Source organism: Hylobates moloch, unplaced genomic scaffold (assembly GCF_009828535.3).
Source record: "Hylobates moloch isolate HMO894 unplaced genomic scaffold, HMol_V3 SCAFFOLD_24, whole genome shotgun sequence".
Taxonomy (NCBI): Eukaryota; Metazoa; Chordata; class Mammalia; order Primates; family Hylobatidae; genus Hylobates; species Hylobates moloch.
This window is the reverse complement of record NW_026652299.1, coordinates 33,684,195-33,706,981: the sequence shown is the minus strand read 5'-3', so window position 1 is coordinate 33,706,981 and position 22,787 is coordinate 33,684,195. Positions and strand designations below refer to the sequence as shown.

Below are 22,787 nucleotides of genomic sequence, written 5' to 3'. Positions count from 1 at the left end.
AGGCTGTCAGCTCATGAGCAATCTATTTTCAGGGGCCAATTCAGTTACAGCTGAGTATTCCAGCATGTTTTTTCTTTTGACATGTAATTCTAACCTACAAATTTAGCTGAACTAATGATTTCTATATTGACCAAGTTCAGCCCATAATGAATTTTAATCTCACTCTATGGTTAAGAATGCTAATTGCTCCATCATAAATTATAGTGCCCAAATTAACATAACTACAATATTACTATCTGATGAACAGATTATTTACCAGATTGGCCATAACAATGGTGTCCACAATGACCGGGTTGGCTGAAGTTCCTAAGGTAAACTGCAGTCCCCGTGGAGGTTGGCCTGTGGTGATGTCGTAGCAATGACCTTCCAGTAACAGGTACTCCAGCTCATACTCAGCAGCCACTACACTGTCCACCTGCAAGCCAAAATCCAATCACTTGAATGCACTCAGACAACATGAATAAATCTGAAATGCATTATGCAAAGTAAAGGAAGCAGACGAAAAGGACTTACATAATATATGATTATATTTTAAGAAATTCAAGAAAAGACAAAACTATAATGACAGAAAGCAGACCAGTTGTTGCCTGAAACCAGGCGAGAGGAGGCTACTGTCTGCAAAGTGGTATAAAAGAACTTTCTGGGGTAATGGAAATGTTCTGCATCTCGGCTATGGTGGTGGTGAATGACTGGATACAATTATAAAAACTGGGTTGGAAAGAGAAAGGAGAAAAAAACAGTAAAGGCGTTATTCTAAAAATATGAATGAGGATAAAACAGTAAATGTTGAAAAAAATTAAAGACCTAAATGCAAAGACATCCTGTAGTCATATATCAGTAGAAAAACTTGCACACAACATTCATAGCAGCATTATTCATAACAACCAAAAAGTAAAAACAACCCAAATGTCCATTCGTGAAAGGATAAATAAAATGTGATATGTCCATAAATAAAATATTATCTGGCAAGTTAAAAAGAATGAAGCGTTGATACATACTACAGCATGGATGGATCTTGAAAACAATTTGTTATGTGAAAGAAGCCAATTACAGAAGCCCACATTTGATTCTATTTAGACAAAATGTCAGAATAGGCAAATCCATAGAGATAGAAAGTAGACTAGCAGTTGCCAGTGGCTGGGGAAATGGAGAGTGACTGCTAATGAGTATGGGGCTTTTGCTGGGGATGCTGAAAACATTCTAAAATTGCGTAGTGGTGATGGCTGCACAACTCTGTGAAGATACTAAAACCTCTCAACTGTACACGTTAATGGGGAAAATTTTATGGTATATGAGTTCCATGTGAATAAAGCTGTTGTTTAAAATAATATCATACCTGAACACTGATGTCTCAGAGGCCCACCTAGACTATGATTCAATCTGCTGTATTATACATGATTAAGTATTTGGAAGCAGTGATATGGTCTTACCTCTTCTAAATAAATATTATCAAGATCATATGGTGTTCTGACAGATTCTACCATCCAGCTCTCAGGTGTGTTCAAATTCAGAGTGAACAGTGGAGACTGAGGCATATCCAAAAATTTTGCGATTGGACCCTTAGCAAAACTATTGTCTGAAGTGAAAGAAATCTCTGGTTCTAAAACATAACGGTAAAAGCTGAAATTGAAAAGGAAAGTGTTAGATATTTTTCTATGTGACAACAGTACTTGAGTGTACAAGCCCTTACACAGGTAAACAACTGGTTAAAACAAATTAGATTTGGAGGAGTACCCTTCCAGATTGGGAAAAGTGTTTCCAAAACCGTTTTTGACCTAACGATGCCTCCTGTGGTTGCTGCAGATGCAAGAAAAGGCAAACAAGGACAGCACTGAGGAGTGCTCAGTGGTGGCCTGTGGTGATGTCGTAGCAATGACCTTCTAGTAATAGCTACTCCAGCTCATACTCAGCAGCCATTATACTGTCCACCTGGCAAGCCAAAATCCAATCACTTCAACAGAGGCCACTCCTTCACATGGATGGCTGTCAGGGTCCCAATTAGGTCCTGGGCATTTTCCTCCCTTCAGGGAGGATTCATTTTTCTCTTTAAAACCAATTCCTAAATGCTGATTGAGCTCTCAGACTAGTCCTGAAAACACTAATAATGTAAACATTTCCCCTATACGAGAATAATGGTGGAAGCTGGGAACCCTTTGGTTACTTGCAAATGCTGTTTCAATCCACTTAGAAGCTAACCTATAAAACGCAGCACACTGGCAAGTTAGAAATTTCCCATAGCCACAACACTAACTGCTTTCTGTATCACTTTTCATAAATGCCCATTCCAAAGCTCATGACAATATATAGCTAAGCAAGCTTCCTCTAACATGTATATTCCAACTTGAAATGAATATTGTTCTTTTAAGATGAAAAGCACAAATGGGGCCAGGTGTGGTGGCTCACACCTGTAAACCCAGCACTTTGGGAAGTGAGGCAGACGGATCACTTGAGGTCAAGAGTTCGAGACCAGCCTGGTCAACATGGTGAAACCCCGTCTCTACTAAAAATACAAGAATTAGCTGGGCGTAGTAGTGTGCGCCTGTAATCCCAGCTACCAAGAAGGCTGAAGCAGGAGAATCGCTTGAACCCGGGAGGCAGAGGCTGCAGTGAGCCAAGATCATGTCACTGCACTCCAATCTGGGTGACAGAGTGAGACTCCATCTTGAAAAAAAAGAAAAGGCACAAATGCAAGCAGCCTGGGGTAATGCCACCTAAATGCTACAAACACACTATGTTCTTAGAACTTCTGATTAGAGTGAAATTTGGCAAAACTGAACATTTAGTAAATGACCATTTCAAACATGATGTCCACCTATAAATCCATCTGATCCTCTAACATGCAATATCAGAACTTGGATTCAGTACCATTTCTTCAACTGTTTTCTTACATAGCATGTTTTACCTTTTTAAAGGCATGTCGGAAAGTTTGGATTGGCAGTTCATGAATACTCTCAGATTCATGTTTATCAGCTGAGCCAAAACCTAGAAGGAAAAACAGATGACAAAATATTTAGGATTTTTTTCTTCAGAAATTTATTATTTGACACTGAGATATTAATATCTCAAGAAAAGATATAAAGGTAATAACAGCCAGAGTCTGCACTGGAGAAACTTCTGGAAATCACAACTCTACTGCACAATCTACATCACACATACATAGGACGTGGCCAAAAACAGTGGGAAGTAGGCTGCTGCCGCTCACTGCTCCTCACACGAAGGCAGACCCTGTGGGGAAGCAGCAGGCAGATCATGGAAAAACTACAGGCCTCAGAGCCACTGCTCACATGCCAAAGGATGAAAACACAGAGATACCAACACTCACAAAAAAGGTTAGAGATTTATTCGGCAATGAATGTTGGAGCGACTGTGTCTTTGTCGAAGGTCTTTTAAATGTCCTAAAATTGTAACACACTATACATGTCTAAAAGACATGCCAAGACAAAAAATCCATGGTAGTTATAAAAAAGGAAAAATGAAAAAACATATTTATTTTATCTCTTTGCCATTATAAATTAAAATACAGCATACCTTAATTCCAGGATGTTTTACTCTAAATGAGGATGTTAATCACTTTTTTAAATTACATGAGGCAGCCAACCACACTTGCACCAACTTTCTAGGGCTGTGAGGTTGTTTCACAGCCACTGTCAATCTTTGTAAAGATTGCCCTGCCCTAGAACCCCATAGCATTGTCCAGTGCCTGTTGAAGACAACTCAAGGAAAACAAAGCTCTCAGTGAATTTCAGAGCATGTGACAACTTCAAACAAAGGTGATGTACGCTTCCTACACGGCGTTCCTACCAAGAGCAAAGGAGCAAGTCTCTGTGCTTCTCTGGTGACAGGGTCAACGACAGCCACGACATCAAAGTATGTCTCCCCTTCCTTCGGCCTCAGTTTGATTGCACTGAAAGATCACAAGGATAAAACATTAACCTGGAGGACACAGGAAACAAAAGTTTTTTTTGTACAATATAACCTTCAACCTTCTTAGCATTTCAAAGAACCTTAGATCTAGAAAGACTAGACCATGACAGTGGCCAACTATATGATTCAGTCTATCCCAAAGATTGCAAAACCTCAATAATGGATCTGAAATGGATTGAAAGGTCCATGCAAAGAGAGGAAAAACAGCTTGAAATTGTATTTAACCAAAAACTGAGAAAAGCTACTGAAGTTAGCTTCTGATAACATTATGCCAATTTTCACTTCTTGGCAAGAAGAGTACAAAGAGAAAAGGAATAAATCAATTTTTAAAAAATAATGAAAGAACATTCCAGAAAACCTGCAAAACAGAGAAAAAGGAAAAATATAATCACAAAATATTCACTCTCCCAGCCTACTTAGCTGCATCTCTACGTAATCCTTTCTAGATGCCTGTATAAACATTAGTTGTAGATACAGATTAGCAATTTCAAAACAATTTCCTTCCGTCTCTCACTACTGTAGCATAAAGATTTCCACATGCTGTTACACAACAAGCATCCTCTATAAGAAATAATATGCTATTTACCAAATGAAGCTGTCAGAGTTTACTCCAGCTTTTCTTTACTGCTGGACATAGAGATGGCTTTCAACCTGTAAACAATTTGTACTACCAACTTTCTCCACATTTGGAAATTTCTTTAGATTCAAGGAAGTACTAGACATGAGATTACGGAGACAAAGGATACAAATACATTGTGGCTAATAAGTATTGTCAACCACATTTCCTGAAGAACTAATCAAATTTACAAGGCCAAAAAATAAATTTCACCACATCCTTTGTCAGCATTAAGTTATAGATATTTTGCCTGTTCTTTTCCTTATTTACTTTTTTAGAGACAAGGTCTCATTCTGTGGCCCAGGCTGGAGTGCAGTGGTGTGATCATGGTTCACTGAAGCCTCTAACTTCTGGGTTGAAATGATCCTCTCAATTTAGCCTCCTAAGTAGCTAGGACTACAGACACACGCCACCATGCCGGGCTAATTTATATTTTTTTGTACAGATAGGGGTCTCACCATATTGACCAGACTAGTCTCAAACTCCTGGCCTCAAGTGATCCTCCTGCCTTGGCTTCTCAAAGCAATGGCATAAGCCACCACACCTGGTCCTTGTCTTTTTTTTTTTTTTTTTTTTTTAAAGACAGTGTCTCGCTCATTCACCCAGGCTGGGAGTATAGTGGCGTGATCTCGGTTCACTGCAACCTCCACCTCCCGGGCTCAAGCAATTCTCGCGCCCCAGCTACTTACAGGCGCATGCCACCATGCCCAGCTAATTTGTGTATTGTTAGTAGAGATGGTGTTTTCCCATGTTGGCCAGGCTGGTCTTGAACTCCTGGCCTCAAGTGATCTGCCTGCCTTGGCCTCCCAAAGCACTGGGATTACAGGCATAAGCCATCATGCCCAGCCCCCTTGTCTGTTCTTAACTGAATGGTAACTTTCTGTTGCATGGACTCCCTTGAAGTCACACTGACTTTGGTGACTTAAAAGGAGCAGGGACCTCTAATGAACTTTTAAAAGGACTCAACTTGAAAGGATTCAAAATTATACCCATTTTCGAAAACTGTTAGCTGTTTAAACCATTATACTTTGTTTGCTCTGAACAATACTATAATGTGGTTACGATACTAACCACTACTTTTACTTTTTTTTACCAAACAACATTTACCTAAGTGGGATGAATACAAAAGAACACCACAAAACAGCATAACCAAGAAACCTGGAAACAATTTACAGGCTCATGAAGGTTACTTCACATCTTCACTGCTTTGGAAATGACCATTAGAATAGCTTTGTAACTGTGTTGAGGTAGGTGCTTTCAATCTCTGGCATTGTTAACAATTTCACATTAAGCCCACTGCCAATGATTATTCCTCTAATACAACTGTTCTCAAAGTGTGGCTCCAGAGCAGTGGCATCAGCTTCCCCTGGGCATTTGTGAGAAGCACGTCAGGATCCAACCCAGACTTACTCAATCAGAAACTCGGGGATGGGTCCAGCAATCTGCATTTTAACAAGCTCTCTAAGTAAAAGCCAAATTTTGAGAGCCACTGCCCTAACATAATTTGCACCTCTCTGCTATTCTAGAATTCTAGAAGGAAAAACTCATTAGAAAATAGCATTATACAAAGGCTCACAAGGGAACCAGAGAGAGAGTCTCAAACAGGACTCTACACCACGCCTGCCCACACCAGGTTTGGGGTAGAGTTTCACACAACATGTTCACATTCTGAGCCAGCAGTGTTCCAGGTGATCAGCAACAGGCACACCAGAAATTGACCCTGTGAGGTCCTTTACTTACCCCACATCTCTAGAACAAGCAAAAGGGATTCGAAAAAAAAAAAAAAAAACAAGGAAAGAGGAGTATTTGTGTGGAAATGGGAACAATATGAACAACATCATGTTTAAATGTATTCACTATATTGGTCAGAGAAAAGACCAGAATAAAACGAAAAGTGACAGAGACAGGAACAAGATTTGGAGATTATACACATTTGCCTATGGTTCGTAGAGTAAATGTCAAAGAATACTGTGCTTAGTAGCATTAATGCACACAGGAATTCCCCAGGAGCAACTTGTTAAAATGCAGATGTTGATTCTTCAGGACTGGTGTGGGTCCAAAGCCTGCATTTCCAACAGGCTCCCAGACAATGTCTTGCTGCTGGTCCATGGACCACACTTTGAGGGCAAGAATATACATTAACTGATGGTTCAGATCTTTCTATTTCTAGCATAAATGAGAAACTTCTGAGTTAAATGTAATAAACATTCATTTAACTGACACACCTCCCAATAAGAGGAATTTCTCTAACAGGAATTATAATTTGTCTCATAATAGAATTTATAATTAAGGTATTTTAATTATACAAAACATGGAGACCCATGGAGAAGAAGATTTCTAAAAAGGGAAGAGGTCTTTGCTCAGGACTCGCTACCTTGGACAAGAAGGGTAAACAAGACGGCAGGCTGATTAGGAAAGGTTTCCTCCCACTGGTGACTAATGAGTTACTTCCTGAAAGTTCACAAAACATTGAGAAAATGGGTGCAATCTGGGTGCTAATGGCCAAATTCAACAAGGATTATCCAGGAGCCATAAGAATCTTCACCCACTGCTGACATAAAAAATTAGGACACACAAACAGTGCAAACAGAGAGGGCCTCCATTCCAGCCTACAATCATCAAATGATCTGACTATGCAAACCTGATCCCCACAAGGATTGGTCATAAAAAAACACAGGTCCACTAAACCAAAGTCCTATCCATGCCAGACTAATCAGCTCAGAATCACAGAGGAGCAGGACACAGGCATCTATATTTAAAGCCTCCCTGGGGATTCCGAGACACAATCAGTGTATTACATGTATATACTTGCCAGCTATAGCAAAGGCTATATACATTACCGTGCAGGGCTCTTTCCTAGAAACAATTAAATCTAATCATGAAGAAGCAACTCAGACTGTGAGACATTCCATAAGACAACTGTCCTGGACTCTTAAAAAGTGTCATCATAAAAGACAAAAGACTAGAAAAAAAAATGGCAGAGAACTCTTCCAGATTAAAGGAAACCAAAGAGACACAACTCTGTAATATGTAATCTGGACCAAAACAAATACAAAAAACAGTTGTAGAAGGTCATTACAAAGATACTGGAGACATGTGAATAGAAATTGTGTTTTAACATTACTGTATCAAGGTTACATTTCTGAGGCCAGCTAACAGTACTGTGGAGAAGTCCTAGCACTCAGGATACACATGCAGAAAACGTCAGACATGTTACATCAGGATGTCTGCAATCTATTTCCAAATGGTGCAGGAAAAAATATGACCATGTGTGTATGCAAACATATAAATAAACTACTAAAGCAGTTACTAGAAGTACTACACAAACACACACATGCAGACACACGCACACAACATGCACATGTGCGATGACAGAGATAAAGCAAATGTGACACACCAACAACTTGTGAATCTAAGTGAAGGATATTTGGGTGCTCATTATATTAGTCTTTCAACTATTTCTAGGTTTTAAACTTTTCAAAACAAAAAAGCGAAGAACAAAAAGGCAAACTCCCCCATTATGCTAAGCTTATTTAAAACAAAAGTTTTCGGCCAAGCAACTTGGAAGGCTGAAGCAGGTGAATAACTTGAGCCTAGGAGTTTGAGACCAGCCTGGGCAACACGGTGAGACCCCATCTCTATAAAAAATACAAAAACTAGCCAGGCATGGTGGCAAGCGCCTGTGGTCCCTTCTACACAGGAGGTTAAGGTAGGAAGATCACTTGAGCCCAGAAGGCGGAGGGTGCAGTGGGCTGAGATCACGCTACTGAATTCTAGCCCAGATGACAGAATGAAACCCTGTTGTTGTTGTTTTTAAAAAGTTTTCAATAAAAGATGAATGAGACAAGTACTTTAATAATCTGTTTATTTTACTATTATTATGATTTTGAGATGGAGTCTTGCTCTGTCTCCCAGGCTGGAGTGCAATGGCACGATCTCTGCTCACTGCAACCTCCGCCTCCTGGGTTCAAGCGATTCTCCTGTCTCAGGCTCCCGAGTAGCTGGGATTACAGGTACCTGCCACCATGACTGGCTAATTTTTGTATTTTTGTAGAGATAGGGTTTCACCATGTTGGCCAGGCTGGTCTCAAACTCCTGACCTCAGGTGATTTGCCCACCTCAGCCTCTCAAAGTGCTGGGATTACAGGCGTGAGCCACCACGCCCAGCCAATCTCTGCTTATTTTTTTGTGAGACAGGGTCTCAGTCTGTTGCTCAGGCTGGAAGTGCAGTGATGCAGTCATGGCTCACTGCAGCCTCTACCTCCAGAGGAGCTGGGACAACATGCACATGCCACCACACCCAGCTAATGTTTTAAAATGTTTTTGTAGAGACAGGGTCTCCCTTTGTTTGCTGGTCTCGAGCTTCTGGGCTCAAGCAATCCTCCCACATTGGCCTCCCAAAGTGCTGGAATTATAAGCATGAGCTACCTTGACCTGCCTGTGTTTATTCTCGAATTTAAGAAAAGTACAACTTCTCTGTTTAATTAAATGCAGTCTATTTTCTACTACAATGGTGCACTCTGAGTTATTTCAGATTCATTTAGAAATGTCAGTTTTCATACAACCGAGATTTGCATACGAATTTTATATACCAACACAAATACATACATGTGAAAACTGCACACCAAATGTTCCATTCCTATAAGAACTTATATATAAATCCTATATGAAAATGAACGAGCTGAGGTAAAGGAAAATGTAAGAGTTTAATATTCAAGAATATGCACAAATTCAACATTAATTCTATACCTGTGTCTGTCTTCAAAAAACTGGTACTCGATTCTTGCATCTCCTTTTGGTTGTGCTGACAGAAGAGCATCCACCTTCATTACCAAGTCGCTTGCCCTGAAAGAAGGGGTTAGAGAAATCTTAGCATCTTTTTAACTGAAAGTTTTCCAATTATTGCCAAACATATCATCAGCCCAAATACTGAATTCCACCAAGATGGTTTCAACAAGGTATAAAGTCTGTACTGATAGGCATGAGAAAGAGTGATTAGTGGTATAACCTTGGAGAAGTTACTCACTTTCCCACATGTGAAATGGAGACAGCACCCACTCTGCATGACTCTAGTAAAACTGCACAACTCTGCAATGCACCTAGCTGAGGCCCTGGCCCATCACAGGCTGTCAGTATTATTTACATTCTCCCTTGTCCTTTTAAAACTATTACTTTTTATGACTATTAGAGCAATAATTCACTGGAAAATAAATATAAAGCCGAAAATTGAAATTACACATAATATCAAGTAATAAGCTCTGATATTTTGGCTCATAATTCTATATTTTTAAATACATATAAACAAATTATACTGGCAACCTGCTTTTTCACTTAAAAACATATTATAAAAATCCTTTCCTTGGTTAATAAATACAGTGATATTTCAACATTTTTGTTTGTTTGTTTGTTTGAGTCAGGGTCTCACTCTAGTTGCCCAGGGCTCGATCTCAGCATCCTCCACCTTCCAGGCTCAGGTGATTCTCCCACCTCAGCCTCCCGAGTGGCTGAGACTACAGGCGAGCACCACCAGGCCCAGCTAATTTTTATGTATTTTTAGTACAGACAGGGTTTTAGTACAGACCAGGCTGGTCTTGAACTCCTGGGCTCATACAATCTACCCGCCTCGACCTCCCAAAGTGCTGGGATTACAGGTGTGAGCCACCATGCCCAGCCTATTTCAATATATTTATGACTGCATGTTATTTTTATGGACACAAAATAATCTAAATATTAAACCAACTATTGAACATCTATGTTGTTTCTAATTTCACTATTACAATGAACACTGAAGTAAACCACTTTAAAAAGAATTTTATTGTCCCTGCCTCTTCTAAAATTGATTTTTTTTTTTTGAGACGGAGTCTCGCTCTGTCACCCAGGCTGGAGTGCAGTGGCGCAATCTCGGCTCACCGCAAGCTCTGCTCCCCGGGTTCACGCTGTTCTCCTGCCTTAGCCTCCCGAGTGGCTGGGAACACAGGCGCCCACCACCACGCCCGGCTAATTTTTTGTATTTTTAGTAGAGACGGGGTTTCACCGTGTTAGCCAGGATGCTCTCAATCTCCTGACCTCATGATCCGCCCGCCTCGGCCTTACAAAGTGCTGGGATTACAGGCGTGAGCCACCGTGCCCGGCCTAAAATTGATTTCTAACTGAAAAAGATCTTGAACTAAACCTGGAAAAAAAAAAAAACAAAAAAACAAAACTCCAATTTGCTGAACCAAACACTAAATCCTGAATAAGAATTTTTAAAAAGCACTGTGAATGTATTTGAACTGTAATCAAGCCTATACATTTTCTATGAACCCAGCAAATATATCAAATTAACTATTTTGGTTCAACTTCTCAATATAAATGCCAAATATATATAATACAGGCCATTCTCTTCCTGTGATGTGTCAACATGGTTACAAAACATGTCAAGGGGCACTTGGTTACGTGGACTGGGGTGAGCAGGCCAACAAGAAACTCCCTGAAGGCTGATGAAGTACAATGATCAAAGTGTACAGAGCCAAGCTTCAGGGCAGCCTTGGGGATGCAGATTGGGTCATGAATGATAGCTGTGGCTGTCATGGGGAAGGCGGCCACTCCAAGGTGGAGCAGCTCTGGCACTAATGAAAACCCAGTGCAGACAAGGTAATTTTGGGAAGCCTAAGAGTTTTAGCATTAGTCTTTTGGCCCCATGACTACCTGATTTCCCTAAATTCACCCAGGAAAGATCGAGAGCCATCTCTCATTGGCAAAAGGCAAGTCTTCTAGGCACAGTCTGGCAATCATATAGCCCAAGAAGACTCCAAGGAGCTCCCTGCAGTGGTCCAACAGCATGCCACACCAAGCCTATGCCTGTGACATGGCTGCTTCGAGTCATGAGTATCTCCTGGCCTACGTCAGGGAAGCGTTTCACAGGTCGGGACAAGGGGCATCACTCAGGAGCCACTGAGGTTAAGAGGGATCCTCCTTATTTGTAGCCCCAGTATTGGCCAAAACGAGATTTCTTCCCAGGTCATACAGGACATGGCAACAGCTGACTTTGACAGCTATCCAAGTCAACACTTCTCTAAAACATGCTCTTGAACTCTGCAGCATGATGATGTAAGAAAAAAACCCAGCAGAACTTTTTTTTTTTTTCTTTGAGACAGAGTCTCACTCTGTCACCCAGGCTAGACTGCAGTGGTGCAATCTCAGCTCATTGCAACCTCCCAAGCAGAACTTTAAAATTTTATATCTTCCAACTATGCATCAAAGAACACATCTCCACAGAATGGGAGAAAATGTTTACAAATCATGTATCTAGTAAGAAAGTGACATTCAGAATGTATAAAGAACTGCTACATCTCAATGACAAAAAAAACAACGTGATTAAAAATGGGCAAAAGACTTGAATAGACATTTTCCCAAAGATATACAAATGGCCAATCTGCACATGACAAGATGCTCAACATCACCAACCACTAGGGAAATGTGAATCAAACCACAAGGAGACAGCACTTCATACCCATGAGGATGGCTATTATAAAAAGCAAACAAACAAACAAAAAACCCCCGAGAAAATTACAAGTGTTGTGAGGATATGGAGAAACCGGAACCCTTGAGCATTGTCAATGGGAATGTAAAATGGTACAGCGACTGTGGGAAACGTATTGTGGTTCCTCAAAAAATTAAACATAGAAATAGATCCTCCAACTACACAGTCATCTGATATTTAATGCAGAAACTACATATATGTAACAGTGGACTCCAGGGTCCATCCAAACAATTTATTTTCTTCCATTAAGAAAATAACACACTAAAATATACCAGCTTATAATAACACTGAAAATTAAAATTAAAAAACCAACAACAACCAATTCATCATCACCTTTGAAGATGCAAGGGAAACAACTCAGTATTCTGCACTGGTAAATAAAAGAAAGATTTAAACTGCCTTTCCTTTTCTGAACAAAATAAAACTGAAGGATAATCAAATAGATAATGATGAAAAGTATCACTTTACCTAAGTACTCCAGGTAATAAGTAAACTAGCCTCTTTACTTCTGCATATATTTGAAATTTTCCACAACCAAAAATTATAAAAATAAAAAGAGAGAACTAATTCAGTTCTTTAGTACCCTACAAAATAAATTATCTTGTTTCAAGAGAAGCATACATTAAAACTGGAATTAAAGAGTATTATTAGATTTTAAAACTGGAAATAAAGCACCTTGGGATATGTAGTATGAGTGACAGCATACAATTCTAACTGATCAATGAGGAAAGTCCAATTATATAACCCCTGTAATTCCTCCTATGGCAAAACTTACACATCTTCTTCTACCCGAAGCTGTTGAATATGAGATTTTATTTTCTGTCCTGAGGTTTTTAAGATGATATTTTCGAGGAGGTGGAAATCGTCTTGATTAAAGAGCTCACTATCCTCCAGTGGCCCAATGATCTGTGAAGGAGAGAAGAGCGGGTGCTCAGGGCTGGAAGGCTGCCTGCACTCAGCAAGCTGGTAAGGAACCCTCTGGTGTCCTCAGGCTACCTCATACGCCAGATCACCTTAAAGACCTGAGACAGGTACATGTCTAGATAAAATCAGTGAAATAATACAAAGTGAAGCCCCAAACAAATACTTGTAGTTATTTACTTATCGATTCCTCAAGGACACAGTGTAAACCTGTGTACATCACAGTATGTTACTGTAAGCAACTCCAAAGTAAAATAAAATTATGATGTAGTTTTCATTAATTCTCCCTGCATAAAAACAACAAAGGCTACTTTATGTGTCAAAGTCCGTACTGATCGACTTTCTGAGAGCCACCACACTCTCACCGCCTCGCACAATGGCAGGACACAAATCGACAGCAGGAAGGCTCCATATGGGGTTATTTATCTATGTCAAAAAGCACAGCTCCTTGGAAATAGGAGGCAGAAACATCAATGGCACTTCATAAGCCCCAATCACCTTTGAAAAAAGAGTGGCTCTGTTTAAGAGTTTACTAGCTTCAGAGGAGAATGCTGCAAAGACTGTTCACGGATCTAATGTGAAGTCAAGCTTGACAAATCCTCACCCTTCCATTGCTGATCACTGCCCTCTGTCCCTTCTTCAGCTTCAGAACATCCCTGCAGTACACGGCATGAGACAAAATGAAATCCATTTTGGAAGACTCAAAGACCTCTTTAAAAAGACTGAAATCCATTCCCTAGGAAAGTAATCATTATTAAGGAAAAATAGTTGTTATTAAGCAAACCATATAAAGAAATAAACACAGTGAGTAAACCATAAAATTTATTTCCCTGGAAAGTAATAACTAATTTTCATAATTAACATTAAGATGTGTCAATTCTCCAGGCTCCCTGCCATCTCCCTACTACTTAGAGTAACTGCTATTTCCTTATCTTTTCCTGTGATTTGTTTGACTAGCAGACTATTCATCATTCCTTTACTCTGCATTTTTAAATCTTGCTAATTTCCAGTGACAGCCTCTTTTCCTAACTGAAACATCAAATAGCGTATACTCATCATTCTGTAAAAAATTTAAAAACTATAAAACTGTGTCAAAAAAATAAGTAACATAAAATATAAATGAATAAACACAGGCTTATTCTGGAAACACATCAAGAACATATAAGCCTTGAACCCATAGGTGGCTCAAATCTCCGTTTTTTGCTCTATAAATAAGCCATATTGTCTCTTTCAAAAACTGTGCATAACAAATGGCCCCATACTTAAAACACACAAAAACTCAAATCATGCACCACACAAAAGCTAGGCAAGGTTAAAAGTAATAAAGGGAATGTGACAGAATTACTTCTTGGAAATATTCTTCCAAATTAAAAAAAAATTCCCTGAGACTCAGGACTAAAATGACAAATCGTGATCATGAACCAGACACGTAAGCTGCAGTGGGGGAGCTTCTGTGGCAGACAGAATGGGGCAGCCTCATGAGAGGCTCAGAGCCTTACCCCAACAGAGAACTCCGCAATGTCAGCTCCTGCAGCCAGGGCCTCTGCAGCCCCCTCCTTGGTCATTTTGGTGATGAAGTTCTTAGCAGCGTTGGAAGTCTGAGTTTGGAGAGCTGCCCAGATTGCTCTGGAGATCTGAGTGTTCTCATAGCTTATCTCTTTGGCAGGATTATTGATCATGCTTATTCTAACATTGTTACTGGATTTCTGTTCACAAAATGGGAAATGGGAGTCACATTGTAGATATTTTTGAACTTAAAAAGCAGCATTAACATCAGTCATGTTCAATAAGTAGCAAATAATATCTCTCTTAAAAGTCTCAGGCCGGGCGCAGTGGCTCATGCCTGTAATCCCAGCACTTTGGGAGGCCAAAGCGGGCGGATCATGAGATCAGTAGTTTGAGACCAGCCTGGCCAACAGAGTGAAACTGTCTCTACTAAAAATACAAAAAATTAGCCAGGCATGGTGGCGGGCACCTGTAATTCCAGCCACTCACAAGGCTGTGGTAGGAGAATCGCTTGAACCTGGGAGGCAGAGGTTGCACTGAGCCAAGACTGCACCATTGCACTCCAGCCTGGATGACAGAGCAAGACTCCGTCTCAAAAAAAAAAAAAAAAAGGAAAAAGAAAAAAGAAAAAAAGAGGCCGGGCGCGGTGGCTCACGCCTGTAATCCCAGCACTTTGGGAGGCCAAGGCGGGCGGATCACGAGGTCAGGAGATCGAGACCATGGTGAAACCCCGTCTCTACTAAAAATACAAAAAAAAAAAATTAGCCGGGCGCGGTGGCAGGCGCCTATAGTCCCAGCTACTCGGAGAGGCTGAGGCAGGAGAATGGCATGAACCCGGGAGGCGGAGCTTGCAGTGAGCCGAGACTGTGCCACTGCACTCCAGCCTGGGCGACAGAGCGAGACTCCGTCTCAAAAAAAAAAAGAAAAAAAGAAAAGTCTCAGGTAGTTCTCTTCCGCATTCAGAATAAAATTAAAATGCCATCATCAAGCATTCAAAACCTTACATGAAGTGGCCCCCAGCCCACCTTTCCAACTTCATTTCTTACCATTCCGGTAAATATAGCATAAATTACAGACCCTCAGAGTCCTATCTTTACCCAACATAGTTTATATTCTTATACCACACATTTTGTATTCTTCTAACGCACTTGTGTTAGAAGTGTTTTCAGTGCTCTGCTCAAACCCTTCTTCATTCATACGGCCTTCCCACATTCCTAGTACAATTCAATCTCTCCCTGGGTGAAAAGACAAGAATCCAAGTGGAAGAATATACCCAGGACACACAAAGCCAAAAAAGAGCTTGTACCAATAACATAAGCAATACAAATTTATATTTGGGTGTACCAAAAGACATACGAGAATATTCATCACACAGTCTTATAATAGCACCAAGCTAAAAACCCAACTGTCCTTCAAATAGCTTAAACAAATAAAACTTTGTGGTACAGCCATATGATATAATACTACAGAATGAAAAAGGACTATATACCCCTACTTGTAATATCATGAATAAATCTCACAAAAGATTGGGTAAAGAAACCAAACACAAATGAAACTGCATAAGATTCCATTTTAATAAACTAAAAGGTAGGCAAACTTATTCTCTAATATGAGAAGAGTGAAGAGGGGTGGTGTCTGGGCACAAGTGTGGGAGGGCTTTCAGGAATTTGAGAATTCTCTATTTTTTGACCTGAGTGGTGGTCACAAAAGTGTGTTCTCTTTGTGACACTGTGTATCCTATGATTTGAGCACTTCTTGTGAACCTACATTTTACTTCAATTAAAATAGTTACTAAAAAATGTAACTCTCCTTCCCCATTCTCCTACCCCACTACCATTTGAAGATTTACCATTTGTGTTAGAGTGCCTTTCACATACAACTATCGCCCTTAGCTAGAACTGCCCTGTTCTAACTTTGCATTGACCACAGCATTTGGTCCACTCCTTGAACAATAAAGGCACCCGGCACATGAGTAAAACCGAAACCACCTGGATATTTCCTCATTTCAGTAAGCCTTCCCAGGTACAGGGTGGAAAGGGGACCATGAGGTGGGTTGTGAGGTATGGATGAAGATGCAAACTGAAACAGCTCAGGAAAAAGAATTTTGACATCTCATCCTCTAACGATGACACTCTCCCAAAGAATCAGCTGCTACCCAACCACCTGCCACTGCCACTCACTCAAGCCCAACTATTAACGGCAGCATGTCTTTTCAGAACACCTATGTATGTGTCCCTCAGTGCATCTGGATCTACTTCTACGAAACACACGCTCTACCATTCCTGTGTGCTACTACCCACACGCCCAGACCTCTGTCATGGTAAGGACCCCATCTCCCGATACAGTACACAATTGTCGGAGCAACTCTGCTCCAAGAACATGAACGGGTATGTGATAAAACTTGTCTATGATGAGGATCTCGCTATTTATTTTTTTCTCTATAAGAATCTATCCCGTTCAACAAAGCCTGGATACTGCAGTCTTAGATCACTTTTCTTGAGAGCTGGCAGATCTGTAGAGATACAATGCTCCGTTCCCTCAAGCAGAAAGCAGGACTCCCAAGTCCCATTGAACAATCAGAGCCACACAGTGATGCCCATGAGGACAACTACAGCCGCAAACAAAAATATAAAATGAAGTCATAGATACTTGCCTGATGTTTGATGACATCATACAGTAACTGCCGTCCAGAAGGGCTATCAAAATCCCCAACAATCCAAAAAGTTACTGGCCTAACAAAAGAATCATCTGTAGAAAAACAAAAACAGCTAATTGAGTTGGAGGAGAAAAGCACATTCTGTGTTTCAACATTCTGAAAATGAAACTCACCAAATAATTTGTAAGAACCATGCAAAAAGAAGAAAATGACAAGCTTAATAAAGATAGAAGAAAAAGTGGTAAACCTTTACTATAATGAAAGCAAGGGAATCTTCCAGAGTTTAGTTACAGACTAGGAACATGCACTGATTAATTCTACTGATTAATGCACTGGTCTGGGTATCTGTTAGCATGTAAAATGAAAAACAGCCTTTGAACATGTAGGTAACATATTGTCATTTTTAATCATACTAATTTGTAATTTTCTGAAATTAATCCTTTACAAATGTTTATACAAAATTTATCTACATTGGCTGGGTGCAGTGGCTCACGCCTGTAATCCTAGCACTTTGGGAGGCCGAGGCGGGTGGATCACTTGAGGTCAGGAGTTCAAAACCAGCCCGGCCAAAATGGTGAAACCCCGTCCCTACTAAAAATACAAAAAATTTAGCTGGACGTGGTGGCGGGTGCCTGTGATCCCAGCTACTTGGAAGGCAGAGGCAGGAGAATCACTTGAAATCACTTGAACTTAGAAGGCGGAGCTTGCAGTGAGCCGAGATCACGGTACTGCACTCCAGCCTGGGTGACAGAGCGAGACTCCATCTCAAAAAAAAAAAAAAAAAATTATCTACATTGACATAGCTTCCTGTTACCCACAGATTCCAGAAACAGTACAATTAAGTGTTGATAAATTCTAAACTACAGTGGTCACTGAAACCAAAGAAGAAAATTAAGAAATAGAACATTCTGAAGTTTTAAGTTACCATAAATTTCCTTGGAGGACATTCCTGGACAAAGGTAAAGAGAAAAGAGTAGAAAAAAAAGAAAGTATCATTTCTGTAATGAATGCCTACTGTAAGAATCGAAAGTCTAAACAATGGCTAACACGGTCTATGGTTCTTCCTGCTGCTTAGTCCTGTCGGCATCATGGTGCTGTCCCAGTACCCTAAGAAACAGTTTCTTTAAAGAACCAAATGGAGTAATTGCTTGTACTTTACATATAGCTGAGAAACCAGAACTTCTCTCGGGGAGAGACCACAGTGGGGATTTAAAAAGGCGGTAAAAATAGCTGCCTTAAAATAACAGCCAGTGCGTTTTTGAAGCACTGACCCAAGGGGGACAGAATCTGTCCACCACTACAAGGCGTCATTTTACACAATCTCAGCCTAAATAAATACCTCTACATAAAATCAGCTTCAAAGATTATACAAGGCTTTCTAAAATCAACTTTATCTTATAAACCCCAAAATAATATTAACCCTGTACAGTCATTTTTAATTCATTAACCCATAACATCACAAATGTTTTTCCATTTGAACTATGAAATATTTTTCCTTTTGACTAAAGTGAAAAGGTAAAACAGATAATACAAAATTTATGAAGACATTTGAATTTTTAAACAAATGTATATTTTCAACAAATATACAAAGAATTAAATTTTAAATAGATATGTTCTAGACTCAAAGCATTATAAGAAATAAGAAAAATTATAAAGTCTCTTTCCCTTTTTTCTCTTAATTTGCACATTAAGATGAATATGCAAATACTTTCAAAAAAATGTTGAATGCAAGATAATAAGCCTCAAATGGATTACCTTTCTTTGTCAGATAGTTCATACTATTGGCTACAGCAGCAGTCTTGCCTTGGGAATCCAAGATAGTAAATCTAGCATAATCATCCACAAAGAAGTTATCTGGGAGAAAAAATGAAATACATATATATTAGTTCCAGTTCAATCTATTCTTAATATTCAACTGATGACCTGACTTGATCATAATATAAGATTTATAGAAATGCGTGAGTGAAGTATATTAAGTTCCATGTTTACTGAACAACTTTACAACATGGGCCCCTATCCCTACTGAAGTCACACATCAAAGACACAAGGTTGATGAAAACATACATATCTCACACAGCTATCACATAAGGATGTGTCAGTTTAATGGTTGAAATTCATCCTATTCCCATTCTTGCTACTTGTCAACTGGAGAACAATCTCAAAGAGATCCCCTTAACTCATTTCTCCCTTCCCTAGTCCAACCAGTGGAGTAAGCTCTTCCCGTTCCTACGGAGGAAGCAGGGATAAAAGAGAAAATACATAAGAAAACTGATTTTTATTTTTCAGGTCTAACAAAATATCACCTTTTAAACCCTTAACAGAAATAAAAGGTCATTTTCACTCTTTTTACATATATCCCTTCTCCAATTAGTGTCAAAGGGCAATCCTCATTATTCATTTTCCCTCAGATTATTATTCCTAGAATTCCAGTTTCATCAAGTCATTCTCTTGCTCTAAACTACCCAGTAATTTCTTACAGGCTACAAAATGGTCTCCAGCCTAGTATTGTAAACTCTCTGTCTCTAACGATCTCTCCAATCTTAAACATTATTGCACTCTATACAAATGTCAGTCTTCTCATCACAGTCTGTCACACACAGTTTGCCTGCCTACCCACCCATCTATTCATCTGTGCACATGCTCATCCATCTACACTGTCACTTGACAATGCACACTGAACACCTACTATCCATAGAATACTATCCAGGAAAACAGTAGAAAATAAGTCACACACGGTCCATGATATCGTGTGGGGGAAGGGAGAGCACACCATCCCGGTAAAAATTAGTATCCTACCAAAAAGGTTCCAGGACAGCCAAAGCCAAAGAAACCCGGGTGACGGTGCCACCACCAGCAGGTCAGCAGGATGCCAGTGCCTCCTAATTGATGTCTGCACTGTGTTCAGCTGACAGGTGGCATCTTTGCCACTGTGGACTAGCACTGTTTCATAGCTCATTGCTGCAACACTCAATGGAAAGAGAAATTCAAAATCAAAACCGCTATTATGTTCCTTACTCATGTGTATTCCAGAGACAACCCTTCAAATTTAAATAAAAATGATGAAAACAACAAACACTTAGGACAAAGAGCCACAACACGCTCACCTTGCTCTACTGAAACTTCAGGGAAGAGAGGAAAACCCAGCTGTGAAGAAAAAGCTCACTTTCTGGGTATTTCTTTCTCAAATATAAGCCTATATTTACACTTTTTCCTCAGTGTGTGTGTGCTTATGTATGGGGTGTGTGTGTATGTGTGTGCGTGTGTGTGTGTGTGTGTGTGTATGTATGTATTTTTCCTCTACCTAAAAGAAACTTGCAGTTTCAAGTCTATTAGAGATAGTGCATTAACCACCATAAATAGATTGATATGTTCATTATACTCAACGATAACAATAAATAGCTGGTTATGACTTGATTACACACATCTTTCCTTCCCCAGTGAGATTTCATGGGCTAGTGATGACAGTTCCATCTTATTTCCAGGTGTTTGCTGAAGAGGCCTCAGAGTCTCGAGCAAGGCACAAGGAACAAATTGCACCTACGCTTAACATATTTGGCTCTTATAAGGTACTCTAGCAGAAAATACCCAACTGTCCACCAACTGAGGAACAAATACATGTGGACTATCCATAAAGTGTACTATAAAAAGGAATGAAATGCTGACATACACAATATGCATAAGCCTTAACAACATGTTAAATTAAACAAGCCAGGCACAAGAGGCTTCCAATTGTATGAAATGTCTAGAATAGGCAAATCCATAGAGACAGAAAGTAGATTAGTTGTTGCCAGGGGATAGGAGAAGGGAGGAACAGAGAGTGACTACTAACAGGTACACGGAATTTTGGGGAATTTTTGAGGGGTGATGATAATGATGTAAAATTAGACAGTGGTGATGACTACACAAACTTTGTGGGGTTTTTTCATTAAAAAAAACCATTGAATTGATACTTTAAAAGGTTGAGTTTTATGGCATATACATTATATCTTGATGAAGCTGCTAAAGGCCTTCCTAAGTTCTCACAGTGAAATTCAGTGAGAGATTTGTTGACATTATGGCTGACTGATTCTAGAATAAGGATGAAGAAAGAGAACTGCTTTATGACTAGGGGAGCAAACAATCCAGGTCCATTCTCATCATCTATTGTCTGTTTAGTTGGCATTTAAATGGCACTAAATATTTTTCAAAGTTCACAGGGTTTTGCCCAGAAGATGTTTTCTTTTTTAGGAGGAAAGTCTTGTGAATTTAGAAGCTCATATGATGAACTAAAGGTGCAAACAGTTTACACATACAATTTTGTCACATCTTGGGCTATCTTCTGAACACTGCAGAAGATAATCGGAATATTAAAATCTGAAAAATGTAAAGATTCTGAAGCACAAGTCAAAAAAAGCATAAGGTTGTTCCTGAAATGCTCCTTACTACTCGCTGTTAAATCCAGGTAGTTTCGTTCAGCTGTCAAAATCCTAGAATTGATTCGTGGAACAACATTTGGCTGATTCATGATATACTCTACCACATCTTGATCATGGGGCAGTTCACCCTGCAAGAAAAAAAAAGGAGGTTGAGGGGGGAGTGTAAAGCAAATTTTAGCAATAATAATTCATTAGGAACTAAAAAATTATTAACTTTATAAATGGCTTCCTCTGTGCTAATAATAGTTAAGACAGAAGTTACTATGTTATTGGTCCCTGTCACTGCCAAGCATACCTGGGCACATCACCTACAGCATCTCTACCTCTATGAACAACGTGAGGCAGATATTGTTGACATTCATTATAAAGATGAGGAAGCTAAGGCAAAGAAAAGTTAAATAACTTACTCAAACTCACAAAGCCAATGCAAAGTGATTATGAAATGCAAACCCAGGCCAGGAGTGGTGGCTCACACCTGTAATCCCAGCACTTTGGGAGGCTGAGGCAGGCAGATCACTTGAGGTTATGAGTTCAAGACCAGCCTGGCCAACATGCCATCTTTACTAAAAATACAAAAGTAGCCGGGCATGGTGGCAGGTGCCTGTAATCCCAGCTACTCGGGAAGCTGAGGCAGGAGAATCGCTTGAACCTGGGAGGCAGAGGTTGCAGTGAGTCAAGATCATGCCACTGCACTGGGCTACAGAGTGAGACTCTGTCTCAAGGGAAAAAAAAAAAAAAAGAGAGAGAAAGCCAAAGGTCTTCTCTCAAGCAGTTAATATACTTTGTAATAAAAAAACCACTCCCATCTGTGTTCAATCTCAGCCATCCAAGTAACCCTACATCTCCAGAGTCAGAATTACAATGAGAGGATGAGAAATCATTTGTCATTTATTCTTCCCTTTTGCACAGCTAATGTTACAGAAATAGTTATACTTCTTCAAGGTGATCTCAGAGCCATGTGTCAACAACTGTGCCAATGTGCAGATTTATCAAACTTAAAATATTTAACACACAAGTATACCTTAAAGTCATTTTCTTTTTTTTCCTTTGAGACAAGGTCTTGCTCTGTCACCCAGGCTGGAGTGTAGTAGTATAATCAGAACCACAGCTCACCGCAGCCTCGACCTCCAGGGCTCAAGGGATCTTCCTACCTTAACCTCCCAAATAGCTGGGACTACAGGCATGTGCCACCACACCCAGCTAATTTTTGTATTTTTGTAGAGATGG

At 39.9% G+C, this 22,787-nt stretch overlaps 1 protein-coding gene across 3 annotated transcripts in view; it reads right to left on the bottom strand.

Annotated features, from left to right (window-relative positions):
- The window catches only part of UGGT1 (UDP-glucose glycoprotein glucosyltransferase 1), a 110,279-nt gene that overhangs the window by 21,319 nt on the left and 66,173 nt on the right, over positions 1–22,787 (bottom strand). For 2 of the 3 annotated variants that reach the window (XM_032145616.2, XM_058434330.1), the window contains exons 19-30: positions 21,568–21,688; positions 18,901–18,999; positions 18,071–18,094; positions 17,143–17,237; positions 14,483–14,689; positions 13,588–13,719; positions 12,838–12,968; positions 9,290–9,385; positions 3,802–3,904; positions 2,903–2,982; positions 1,431–1,620; positions 257–415 (exon numbers count right to left, since the gene is read on the bottom strand). In XM_032145616.2, the coding sequence (XP_032001507.1) occupies positions 257–415; positions 1,431–1,620; positions 2,903–2,982; positions 3,802–3,904; positions 9,290–9,385; positions 12,838–12,968; positions 13,588–13,719; positions 14,483–14,689; positions 17,143–17,237; positions 18,071–18,094; positions 18,901–18,999; positions 21,568–21,688 (1,437 nt within the window). The remainder of the gene's footprint in view (positions 1–256; positions 416–1,430; positions 1,621–2,902; positions 2,983–3,801; positions 3,905–9,289; positions 9,386–12,837; positions 12,969–13,587; positions 13,720–14,482; positions 14,690–17,142; positions 17,238–18,070; positions 18,095–18,900; positions 19,000–21,567; positions 21,689–22,787) is intronic. The other variant, XM_032145618.2, reaches the window with a different exon arrangement.